Source organism: Apostichopus japonicus, chromosome 6, assembly GCF_037975245.1.
Source record: "Apostichopus japonicus isolate 1M-3 chromosome 6, ASM3797524v1, whole genome shotgun sequence".
In the NCBI taxonomy this organism is placed as follows: domain Eukaryota; kingdom Metazoa; phylum Echinodermata; class Holothuroidea; order Aspidochirotida; family Stichopodidae; genus Apostichopus; species Apostichopus japonicus.
The window spans coordinates 6,010,299-6,022,675 of record NC_092566.1 but is presented as its reverse complement, the minus strand read 5'-3'; the positions used below and the strand labels follow the sequence as shown (position 1 = coordinate 6,022,675).

The following is a 12,377-nucleotide window of genomic DNA, read 5'->3' as shown; positions in this document are numbered from 1 at the left end:
TGAACTTTGTGTTTCTGTGTGTTCAACTGTTTAAATCCCTTAGTTCTGTACATGACATCAACATAAAAGAATGACACATAGTTAAACACATAGGTACTGTACACATAGGTAAACATCACTCATCAAAGAGAAGAAAAGACATTAAATATTGGCATCTGTGAATTTCACTCTATTTTTTCATAAATAGTAAAATAAGGAGTCAATAAAGATACAAAATTTCAAGATGACAATAGGTCATTGTACCAATAAGTTACAAGATGACAATAGGTCATTGTACTAATAAGTTACAAAGCATTGGAATTCTATCATATTCTACAAATATACATTCAATTTCATGGTGCAGGAGGAGAAGAAAAGCACAAGTTTGGTGACCATTTTGAACAAAGACCATATCAATAATTTGATTTAGGATTTTTTATCTGTTAAAAGAGAAACAAAGGTACAAGGTAATTTCGGTCTGCCTCAGAATTCGTGGTTTCAACTTTGGAAATTTATCATTTTGATTTTGTCCGGAGGACCTGTTTTAACTGATGTTGTCCTTAACAAATGAAGAAAACTACAATATTTTTCACTGCCGCAGAAAGGCAAAAAAACCCAATGATATGGCTTAGTTTCTGATGTCACCATAGCACCGTGCATGATTCATAAATTCAAACACCAAGTAAGTACAAGAAATGTTGACCAGTACCAATATAAACATTGTGATATTACTCCATTAGTAGTAGTAGTAAATGGGCATAAAAAGTTCAACACTACTCAATTTACGAGTTTAGTTTCTTTTAATGGAAAGGTTTGATTTAATAAGCAAGTACCAGGTTCACAGACACCATTCGAAGTTAAGGTGGTTTCAACCAGTATTTTAGGTGGTTCAAGTCCATTTGAGGATATTTAAAATGTCCAGCTTTACAAAGTTTAATCTGTCCCAAGCCTCATGGATAATATTTCAGTGGAAAAAAGACACTGCTGCAATCAATAGCACAACAATACCCCCAAAGAAGCTTTTTATGAAACAGACGTATTACCATAGCAACCAGCATCAACTTCTTTTCTAATATTAGAAATCACTAACACTTCATGGAAATGCTATATCATTAATATAGAGTATAACCTCTGGTTGAATTGCTAAGACATTTGTAAGATGTAGTTGTACATATTTAATGCTACATAGTGAAGTTGGCCATTCTCTAACCTCTCAGACTATTAATATTTTAGGTGGTTGTTGCCCCCCCCCCCACCCCCGTCATTGAGAGGGATGTTTTCAAAACACATCTAAACACACAGACTATATGTGCCCAGTTCTAGTGTTATTTTGATGCAAGGAACTAGGCAAATAAAGCAAACCAAAAAAAAAAAAATTTCCAGCTGACTGCACCTTGTTGGGTGAGAACACATGCTTAACATCAATTGTATGAAACAACAAGTTGAATCAACCAATTCCATCTTCTGGATTAGTTATAATGTAAGCAGCTTCTCTAAGCACCACAATAATGCCCCCCCCCCACTTCACCTCCCCTCCTGGCTTCTACATCAGATTAGTTGATTAGACATACTCATTATCAGTGTGCATGAGACTGGGGACATCTCATCCTACAGATTCCTAAAGCTACTACTTGTGTCTTTCCAATTGGTATGCTCTGATCCAAGGAAACCTAAAATCACTACAAAGCTCTACAGGGGAAAGACTGCTAGATGAAAGAAAATATGTGTAGAAATAATTGAATACACAAAAAAAAACATCCAATTTACAATTAAAAGAAAAAACAAGGATACAAGTTTGGTTTCTATTAAGACTTGTCTTTTTTTTCAAAGTATGGTTACCTTTAGATGACAGCCATGCATATTTAAGTACATTGTAATATGCTATGCATGTGAACTGGTCTGCCTGCCGACCCAAAGGACTTCCCTTCCCAGAATGACCTTCCATCATGTTTAACTGAATTGTTCTGCTCTGAGAAGTGGATATTCTAAAATATCCCAACCCAGGGTGACCACAAACATGTTCGATGGTATTCTGAAGGTATTGTTAGGAGTACCAGCCCACGTGGTGGGTCAACCCGACATTCCTTTTGACATCCAGTTTGACATGCCTAACACCCAGTTTGAAATCTGGTCACCCCAGCTACATTCAGTCAGTCTCTGTTGTTGTGTTGGAGGGGGTGTATCTTGTGACTGGGTATGTCATGACAGGTCAACCATAATTCAATAAAAGGTCCAAGTTTGGTCATTGCAGTAGCAGCAGTGGTGAGCAACACTTAAAGCAGCTGTACAACGCATAAATAGAAAACAAAGCCAAGACAACGAAAAAAAAAAACTGAAAAAAAGTCATATATACAGGTCGTTTATATACAAAGGAATGAATTTTGCCAAAAATGCAAATACTTTCAATAAATACTTAAATAATTAAAAAAAAAAAAGTTATTGTTTGAAACCCGAGGAGCCGAGAGGGAACCTCCGAGCTCCGTACAAAAATATTAACATTCTTCAAATGTGTTAAAACAATTTTTTGCCAATGTACAAAACAAAATGATTTCATCTTTCTTTGCACATTTTGAAAACTCTAAAACAATACTTTCTCCTCCTCCACCTCCTTTTGTTACTTCACTACAAATACCCCCTGAATGTCTTGTCTTTGGCCCAGTAGCATTCACCTGGTGTCACACTACTCCACAAGCTTTCTCTTTTCTGCACGACGGACGACACCGACGACCAAGATGTCCAGTCAACGAACGTACCAAACCTCATAAAGAAATCATCTTTTCATTTCCACAAACACTGCCAGAAATATATCCGTCCTTGTAGAAGCGAACGTTTATCCAGTAAAGAAACGATATCCCGGCAGGATTTTTCATCCGTTCCCACCACCGCAACCTCTGGCGATGGGTACCATCCACACACCAATGGTTAAATCATGGCCCCGTCCTTGTCTATGCATTAACCATAATGCCTCAGTTTAATCTGACTGTCTGACATAGGGGGCGCTGTTTCATCGCTTGGCGTGCATTCTGGTAAGCTGGTTCCATTTATAGTCTTGTCATTTACTGCACACTTGTCACTTGGTCCCATTTAATATTCGAGAGTATGTCCGTAAACCTCCAACTTTTCGCAGTTGGGATGGAGTTAAGCTTAGACCCAGCCTCTCCATAGAATCCATCATCACCCATTAATTAGTCTCATGCTAATAAATACTATCGGCAACGAGAAATATTAAGTCTGCTTATGGCATCTCTCGCTTTAACTGGTTAATGAACAAACCATGGTGGGATACTAAGTATATGGTGTTTTAAGCATTTCAACTGGCCAACAAGTCTTCTCTCCAAAGAAAGCAAAAACTGTCTGCTTCATCGTCGTAGATATTTCAATCTCGGTAAAAAAAGTTGTAAGAATGTCGTTACTACGGCGGTAAACTTCTTTCTCTGGAGGTCTTTTTTCTTCGTCATTTTTTCGAGCGTCTGTTTTCTAAAAAATATATCTCTATTTTCATATCTGATCACAATTAAGTACATATCTAACAGATAAAATCTTCCATAAATCCATCAGGAATCAAATAATGACAAAAGTTCGCTATCATTGGCTTCATTTGTGGCGGTGTCTGGTCCCAGTATCGACAAAAGTTCTTCATCAATGTTTTCAGAAGTAAGCTGAAAAGAGGAATGAAGAGGAATTATTAATAAACAGGTTGAAGCATACAATGTGTAAAACAGTTCACAATGTAAATTATCATGACAACTGTCAAACTTTCTTTAACATCTATGGGGGAAAGTAACAACATTTTGTTCTTCCAATTTTACACGACCCTAATAAACTAAATCTAAAGCTTCAATACAGAAACCATCAAAGTGCAAAGCATAGGTGGTTACAAAGACACATAGCAATAACTATCTCTGAATACTCACTAAACTCTCTAACGCATCTTGGCTGTCTCCTGCTCCATCAATCACAGCTGCTGGGTCAAAGTTCAGCTCATTGTTACTGGTTGCATTTGATTGGTTGCTAGGGGCAGGTGCCATGGTTGTTTGAGGAGGAGGAGCAGGTGGAGGAGGGGCAGCACCCCTTGGAGTATTTGGCATCGGAGTATTGGGAGTTCCAGACCTTTGGCCCTGGTTTGGTTGGTTGCTAGGCTGTGGTGTACATGGGTTTGTCTGAGAATGTGGTGTTCCAACCGAAGCAGGCCCTCCTGAGTTTGAATGAGGATTCGAGTTCACTTGCGGTGCACGGGTCGTGGACACAGTCATACCTCCTTGGTTTGGATTATTCATAGGTGGGCCACCTGCCATTCCTGAACTGTTACCCATAGGTGGACCACTATTCCCCATGTTCCCTCCACTAGTCATGGATGGACCAGATGGCATTCCACTGTTCATTGGTGGGCCACCACCAGCCATAGGTGGTCCAGGCCCCATACTCCCACTACTATTGTTCATTGGTGCTCCAGCCATATTACTATTACTCATGGGTGGTGGTCTTGACCCCATGGAACCACCACCACCACCCATAGGTCCACCACCACCCATGCCGTGGTTACCAGGCATACTGTTAGGCGTATGTGGTGCCATGATACTGTTTGGTGTGGAAGGCATTCCATTTGGAACCATTGACATAGTGGGTGTGTGAGGCATCCCTGGATTGGCTTGTCTGATGTTCATTGTTCTTGGTGATCCTGCATTGGGCGTATGGCCAGGGTGCTGGCTTGCAACCATGGCAGGACTTCCAACTTTATGGGTACCTGGATGTGGATGAGGTGGGCCTGGATGTCTCATAGCCCCAGGGTGGGAGTTTGGGTGGGGCATACTATGTTGAAGATTCATCTGAAATGAAAGCAGTCAAGTTGTTACTTTTGTGAAGAAAAAAAAATAAAAAAATAAATAAAATAAGCCATTTCACTACCTAATACTCTAACAAACCAACTGTGTAACATCTAACCTGCTTGTAGACATTGCATGACTTGGGGTAATTTTTTTGTACTTTAAGTACTAAGTTAAACCTCCACATAGGATGAGACATACTATAAGACATGGTTAAAAGGAATACCATATAAAGCAAGTTGTCTTCACATAAGAAGATAAATAACAAAGCAATATCATAAAGCAATTTATGCTCCAAATAGGAAATGCAACAAGACATACCCCTAATGCATGGTTAAACTGCTTCTCCACAGGTACCATGTCTGTGGTAGCTATGTTATCTTCAAAGTGGGATATAGGGGGTCCGCTGAAACTGTTAGGAGCCCCCGAAGATGGGGGCATGCTGGACTGTGGGATTTGGTTAAAGCTTTCTGGCATCATAGGAAAGTTGGCATTGTGTCCTCCTGGGTGAGAGAAACAAAGAATCATGAAAGATAGATTGGATGTGTTTTTCTCTCTGGTATTATTTACACAAGTCTAGCTGCTGACAAACACTTATACAAGTGTGTTAAAATCCAGGTACTCATGACAGGAGTTTGTTCAGTTGCTACCATGAATTCGTTAAAGCTGTTTCCCTGTTCTTACATTCAACCAATGACTCTTAACTGATCCTATACAACCTTTAACCTCACATCTCTGCACCATGGAAACAAAAGTTACACAAAAACAACCACGATTCATTTCTTTGGGAAAGAAATTCATCAGTTTTCAATTAACCTTTTGTCTTCCCATTCCTACGCAGTCCAGATCAGCTGAATATCAAAAGATAATTTACCAAGGTTGTTTAAAGGTTTCATAGAACTTCCAAGCAATCATGACATGACATGACACTTGACTTGATACACCCCCAACGATCTGTTCATCACAGATGATTACTCAGAGCAACATTGTTGATTATCTACATAATTAAGTCTGAGAGATTTGGGGATAGAATTTGTACTTACTCTGTCCTCCAAACTGTTGATCATAGGTGTGTAGTCCTGGCATGGTCATACTGTTAGGGGACATAGCCTTAAACCTCTTGGCATGACACGGTTGATCTGTATGGAGAAGAAGAAGAAAGCAAAACTAAACATAAAAGCTGCTACAATTACACATGTGACTGACTCATGGTCCCTGTTAGAAACAAAGAAAGTAAAACAGTTTACTTTTACTGCTGATTAACCTGAAACAGAACTATGTGGGAAGTGGGTTTCAAAGAATGAGGTCAACCTTGACCGCATTTGAATATTATTAAACAGAATGGAGATGATAAGAATGCAGTAGTGGTGAGAAGGCAGTGTGAAACATATACAGCTATTTTAATATTTCAATTGACCTAAATTCAGAATTCAGAATTCAGAATTGAGACAGCTGTTTAACTGTTTTGATTCGGTTGGATATTCACATGTTCACACCATGTGTTCACATCAAGTGAATGTTAGAGGGCAACAAGGGAAGGGGAGGGTGGGGTAGGGTAGGGGTGAATGTTAGAGGGAAACAAGGGAAGGGGAGGATAGGGGTGTATGTTACAGGGTGACAAGGGAAGGGGAGGGGGGAGGATATGGGTGATTTATCTATTGCTACCCTCACCACCGCTCAATCGTCTCCTATAACAACATACCTGTTTCTTCTTGAGGGAGAAAAGGGAAGGGGAAGGGGCATAGGGGTGAATGTTAGAGGGCAACAAGGGAGGGGAATAGGGGTGACTTATCTATTGCTACCCTCACCACTGCTCAATCATCTCCTATAACAACATACCTGTTTCTTCTTCTTTGATGTAATCTGGTTTGAGAGCTACTGGTTTCCAGCTAGCCGTAGCATCTATGGTAACTTCCTCAAACTCAGAGGACTGCACCGCTGTAAGAATGCCCCACATGAACTGGTCCACCTCAAGCCCCTCTAACAAGGCAGTTTTCCTGATAGAAGATATGAGGATGTTGTTAATACATGCAAACATTACCGATGCCTATGGCATGGCTAAACAGAGATGACAAAATAGAAGAAACCCCACTTTTCTGTTTAGAACATAAAATGTTCAGTTTGTTCCGTTTCCTTCTAGTTATTACGAGATGACATAGCTGGTCTGTAAACTAACATGTAAAGAATTATAAACAGAGTTAACACATAGCGAGACTACACCAACACACTCTCAAGTAGTAAGTGATTCCAGTATAAAGATACTAATATACATACAACACTTACAACAGCTGACAATGGACTCTGCATGAATCCAGTATGAAAGCCATTGCAACTCAACAAGCAGTTCTAAAAGGTATTAACAAGCTGTGGAACATGGCTTTTACTTACGTGCAAACAGGACACCTCCACGATCCTCTCTCGCAGTTTAGTTGGAGGTAGGATTGCAGATCAAAGCACTGGATGTGTTTGCAGTCTGACCCTCTGGCCGGTAACTGAATTGGTTTAAAAGTAATTGGACATTTCAAAGACACCTTTATGGCAGTCTGCTCGACACCATCCTCCCCGTTTAATGCTCCGCTCGATGCCGCCACACTCGCAAAATTCCTCTTGACTGTAAGGAAAAGACGATGATGATGATTAATATACAATATGCCAATAAGGAGTGTGATGACTACACTTGCAATTATATTAAAATCTAAAATATGTCTTGAAAAAACAACAGAATGTAACTTACTTTTGGTGATGCAGTGTTCAGCAGGTAATAATCTTTTCCGAAGTAGACCGTATAAGACTGATTTCAGGGTTGGTCTATGCACCAATTGTAACACAAAGAGGTGAGACTGCAAAGGAGACAATAATGAATGACATCACAGATGAGAAACAGGTCAAGGAATTTTCAGGATGTAGAAAGAGGGCCAAACAGGTTGGTTTGGTCAATCAGTTCTATTAGCTGCAGCTACTCACTTTCCAAAAAACACACCTCTCCCACCAAACAACTCTCTAAACCATGTCAATATTATAAATAGTAGCAAGAAAAGTCACTTACACAGCAACAGGCAGTAACCGTTATTTGGATTGTATTCCTGCCCGCCTGACAAACTCGCTTCAGATAGAGAGGTTTGTGGGAAGTCTTGTGTTCTCCTCTCTCTATGGTCAGCGGTTCTGCATTGACACTGACTTGTACAGACGCCGGCCAATTAGTGTGCATCTGACGATCTTCATGATGGTAGCATTTGAACTGCAACTCTAGGTCAGACCTGACAAAAACAAATCAAAATTAGGTTGATCATGCTATAAGTACACACTGTATCTATTGAGCAGCCAGCTGAAAATTAGGTATTGATGTTTATATGCTACATGACTAAGGCATCTTACATGTACTAAGGGATAACACCAATGTACAACTTGGCAGTAAAATTAGCTTGAATAAGGGGTTAATCAACGGTATAGCGTGCGTTACTCACAGGATTAATGCACGATCGGGGGATAATGCAAGCGATGCACGAGGGCGGAGCCTGAGTGCATCCAGCGATAGCATTAACACCCGGAGTGCATTAATCATGTGAGTAACTCACGCTAGACCGTTGATTAACCCTGTTCATTCATACACTACAATTTGTGTGGGGGAAAAATCATAAAACAAAACATTTTTGGTTACATATAACCAAAGATTTATTAAAGTGATGCCCCGTAATTTTACCGTGCATTACTCACAGGATTAACCACGGTCAGCTGACCTGAATGGACCAATAGGATTTAGGAATCTTTACTAAGTATGAATGAACATGATTTTATTATATACTGCCTAGTGAGTAGCAGTAAGGGATTTGTGTGTTAAACTACAAGTACAAGAAATAACATGTGGCCTTATTAATGCAATACCAGTATTACATGTATGTCTATCTACAGACACATGAAGCTCAACTCAGTGACTTCAATTATTACAAAGAAAACAGCAATGAAAGCAAACATGTACAATTACACGCAACAATAGACACAAAGACGCAATAAAACAATGTATTTGCTGCTTAATTAAATCCAGGCACCATCCCTAACATAGAACCATGCCTACAACATAGCCAATACTGCCACTGAAACTCTATTAATATCTTCTAACTTTGGTTGGCTGACATGCCTAACTTCCATGACAATGTTTAAGATCCACTGTACTGTAGGTTAATTAAAATGCTAGTGTTATTGTGGGTAACCAGCACCTCTCTCAAAATTGTTGCTGTGTAAACAATGATCGGTTTAATATGAGCTCGATAGACTTCAACTGACATTTACAATCATTCAGTACTATATTAATATAACAGTACAGCAGGATGGATCACCGATATGCAATGTAGTGTTAAATATCAGCCAGTAATCAATGCAGTCAATGAAGTTTAAAACCTAGTTATATAGTGAGCCTAAAAATAAGCCTGTTTCAATGAAAACTTTTGACTTATGATAGGAAGGAAGGCCTGCAATCGGTAGGATTTCATTGAATGATGATGACAATGGTGCTGAAATCAGGGAATGCTACACCTGTGGGGTGGTACATTCTGCTTACCAGGGCAGTGAAAAAACCATCACTACTTCAATCAGCATTTGGTTGCAACCATACTTTAAATGGCAAATAACACCAATCATTTGTATTATAATCCTGATTGGTGGGTGTTGACTTATTCTAAATGAGGGAATTGCAGCCATCTTTTCCATCAGTTTACCTGTTGGTTAATCACCCTGATTATTAAATGTCAACCTTGTGATATCCTCAACTCTGAGGTGTGTCGTGATATGTTTGTCAAGCAGCAGCAATCAGGATTGTAGCACTAGACTGGTATAGTTATAATCGTATGCTTGATATCCACACAGCTTGTACACAATCATTGCATTAACAATATGCCTGTAGGTGTTTGGTAATACTACATACCTCCATGTGAGGGTTTGATGGACTGTGGGCCTCAGCTGGAAGACATGGTTACTGACTGCTAGGTTGTGTTCTAATCTGAAAGGTTCCAGGACGACACCATCTCGGACTGGAAAAGTCATACGCAACTCATCCACAGCTGTGAATACGAACGCAAGTGATTATTGACATTACACTAAAGTAAACTACATTTAAGAATAGGTTACAGATTAAAGAATTACAGTAGTCAAATCCAGAATGTGTATTATATACTGAAATAGAATATGTCTCCTATTATTCAGAATGAGTGGATTAAACAATACACTCATTTACAGTAGTTGCAACCAGAATGTGTTATGCTGAAATAAAGTATGTCTCCTATTATTCAGAAAACAATCCACTCATTTACAGTAGTCAAAACCAGTATGTGTTTATATGCTGAAATAGAATATGTCTCTCCTATTTATTCAGAATGAGTAGTTGTGATATATACTGTATATACCATCTGTCGTCATCAGTGGTTTAACCGTACGATGGTGAAGCCTGTACTTACTATTTGGTACATCGGGTATTCCCCTTGGGAATGGCTTGACATCTCTGGTAGGTGACATATATGGTGGGATACTTGGACTAGGGGTGAGTGGTGGAGTAGGGTTCCCTGGTATGCCCGGTGGGTAGTTCATACCTTGATTAGTCTGTTGAAAGATTTAACGTAATAATATTCATATTGACAAAAAATTATTATTAGCACTTGAAAGCTAGGTTTATGCTACCTTGGGTTGTCACTTGGCACCATTCTGTCCAAATCTAGTAATATATTAAACAAGTCATTATCAGTTGTGTCCCACACAAATAGCATTACCCTTTGTTCCTTCACGGGCAAACCTGTGAAGTTTTCATCGTTCCTAGTGTAGTTTCATTGATTTAAAGTAACAGGGAGATGCCATGGTACACAACCTTCCTTTTAACAACTCTGTACCTCACCATCAGATTAGATGGCTCAGGTAACTCCAAGTACACTGTAGCACCCCACTGGCATCCAACATGCTACTCATCTTGTCCTCCCAACCCCTCCACTCCTCAACTATCTTTTCCCTTAACATCAACTTTAAATTTGTCAGTAATAAGTCCAGAAATGTTTTAAGCTTGGATAAAGTATACCATTATACCATATAATGTAAATTTCTGTGTGTGGTAGCATGTTTCCAGACACTTATATTTGTTAGTAGTTAAAATGGCACTTACCATTCCCTGAGGTCCATATTGAGAACCATTTGGTGTCCCAGGTCTGGGAAAGTACTGGCCCCCTTGAGAGAAATGAGGTCCCATTGTGGGGTGCTTGCCTGCCATATTTGGAGGATAGTTTGCTGAGGCCATGTGATTCTGTGTCGGGTACTGAGAAGCATCTGGTTTCGGCCCCATTTGTGGTGGCATGTTGTTATACGGCTGACCAACTGGGCCCTAGTGATTATAAAACGAGAAATATTTCATATAAATTTCTTTTAAAAACTTCTTTTTAAAAGTTATTACACAAAGCATTAGACAGATGTCACTCTTATTCAATATTTGACTAGATACAGCAAAACCATTACAAGTGAGAGAAAATGAGCTAAGCATTGGCTTTGATGGCAATAATAAAAAATAAAAACAATCCTTGGTATACACATAAAACAACTTCCATTTTAAGCTTCCTTGATATGAATTTATGGTTGTCAGAGAATGACAATTAGACAATAGAGTAGCTACTTCAGTAGTATCAATTGTTTTGATCCTCCATATTAAAGTTATTAAAGGTTGTTTGCCATATGTCAAATTATCACACATTGGCATTTTAAAGTCATGTAGGGAACAGTGTCACAAGAAATCATAAAGCCAGTCATATTGAACTCAGGTAGAACACTACCAGGCAGGTATATGCTGGCTTCACCATTCAAATCGTATAACACTCATCTCATAACATTTATAACACATATAACACTTAATCTCAAGAATAGCATTCAACGCCTGTTGAAGTGTGACCAACCAAATAGAGAGCAAACATGCTGATGATTTAGTGAGCTCTGATGTCAAATTATTAAAAGCTTCCAACATCTGTTCAAATGAATCTTAGTTAAACACACAATAAAGACTAGACCACAACTTTACTAGTGCAATTTAAACTTTTCCAAAGCAGATGTGAACAGCATACAACCGATTGTATGCATTAACATCAATTATATATACTGTCAACATCACAATATAACCAACTGTTTCAAGCACAAAGTCCACTCAATCATGCAAACATCATCATATTTAAGGTTGCCATGTTCAAATGGTTTAACAGATCATTTTGCAACCTGACATAAATTCCACTCATTCAAATCTCTGCATTTTAAATGAATACTGATGCATATGGTAGGAGGAATATATTTACTACAATTGTAATGATTGGATAGTTGGATCATATCTTTTAGGATCCCATCCTTTCATTGAATTGGCTTTGTAATACAACGCCCTTGTTGCAACTCAGTCATATATCAACAGTAATGCAACACTGTTCCTTTTGGCAGAGTTATTACAGTAACACTGTAGGACCCCATCCTTTCATGGAATAGGCTTTATAACACAACATCCTAGTTGCAACTCAGTCATATACCAACAGTAATGCAACACTGTTCCTTATGCAGTGTTATTACAGTTAC

At 39.0% G+C, this 12,377-nt stretch overlaps 1 protein-coding gene across 6 annotated transcripts in view; it reads right to left on the bottom strand.

The window, feature by feature from the left end:
• Positions 1 to 146: 146 nt before the first annotated feature.
• Positions 147 to 12,377, bottom strand: part of LOC139968796 (zinc finger MIZ domain-containing protein 1-like) — a 168,479-nt gene continuing 156,248 nt past the window's right edge. For all 6 annotated transcript variants that reach the window (XM_071973194.1, XM_071973195.1, XM_071973193.1 and 3 more), the window contains 11 exons: positions 10,942 to 11,157; positions 10,250 to 10,391; positions 9,721 to 9,856; positions 7,849 to 8,059; positions 7,537 to 7,642; positions 7,191 to 7,413; positions 6,642 to 6,799; positions 5,846 to 5,941; positions 5,124 to 5,305; positions 3,894 to 4,805; positions 147 to 3,638 (listed from right to left, as the gene is read on the bottom strand). In XM_071973194.1, the coding sequence (XP_071829295.1) occupies positions 3,534 to 3,638; positions 3,894 to 4,805; positions 5,124 to 5,305; positions 5,846 to 5,941; positions 6,642 to 6,799; positions 7,191 to 7,413; positions 7,537 to 7,642; positions 7,849 to 8,059; positions 9,721 to 9,856; positions 10,250 to 10,391; positions 10,942 to 11,157 (2,487 nt within the window). In that variant the 3' untranslated portion in view covers positions 147 to 3,533. The remainder of the gene's footprint in view (positions 3,639 to 3,893; positions 4,806 to 5,123; positions 5,306 to 5,845; positions 5,942 to 6,641; positions 6,800 to 7,190; positions 7,414 to 7,536; positions 7,643 to 7,848; positions 8,060 to 9,720; positions 9,857 to 10,249; positions 10,392 to 10,941; positions 11,158 to 12,377) is intronic.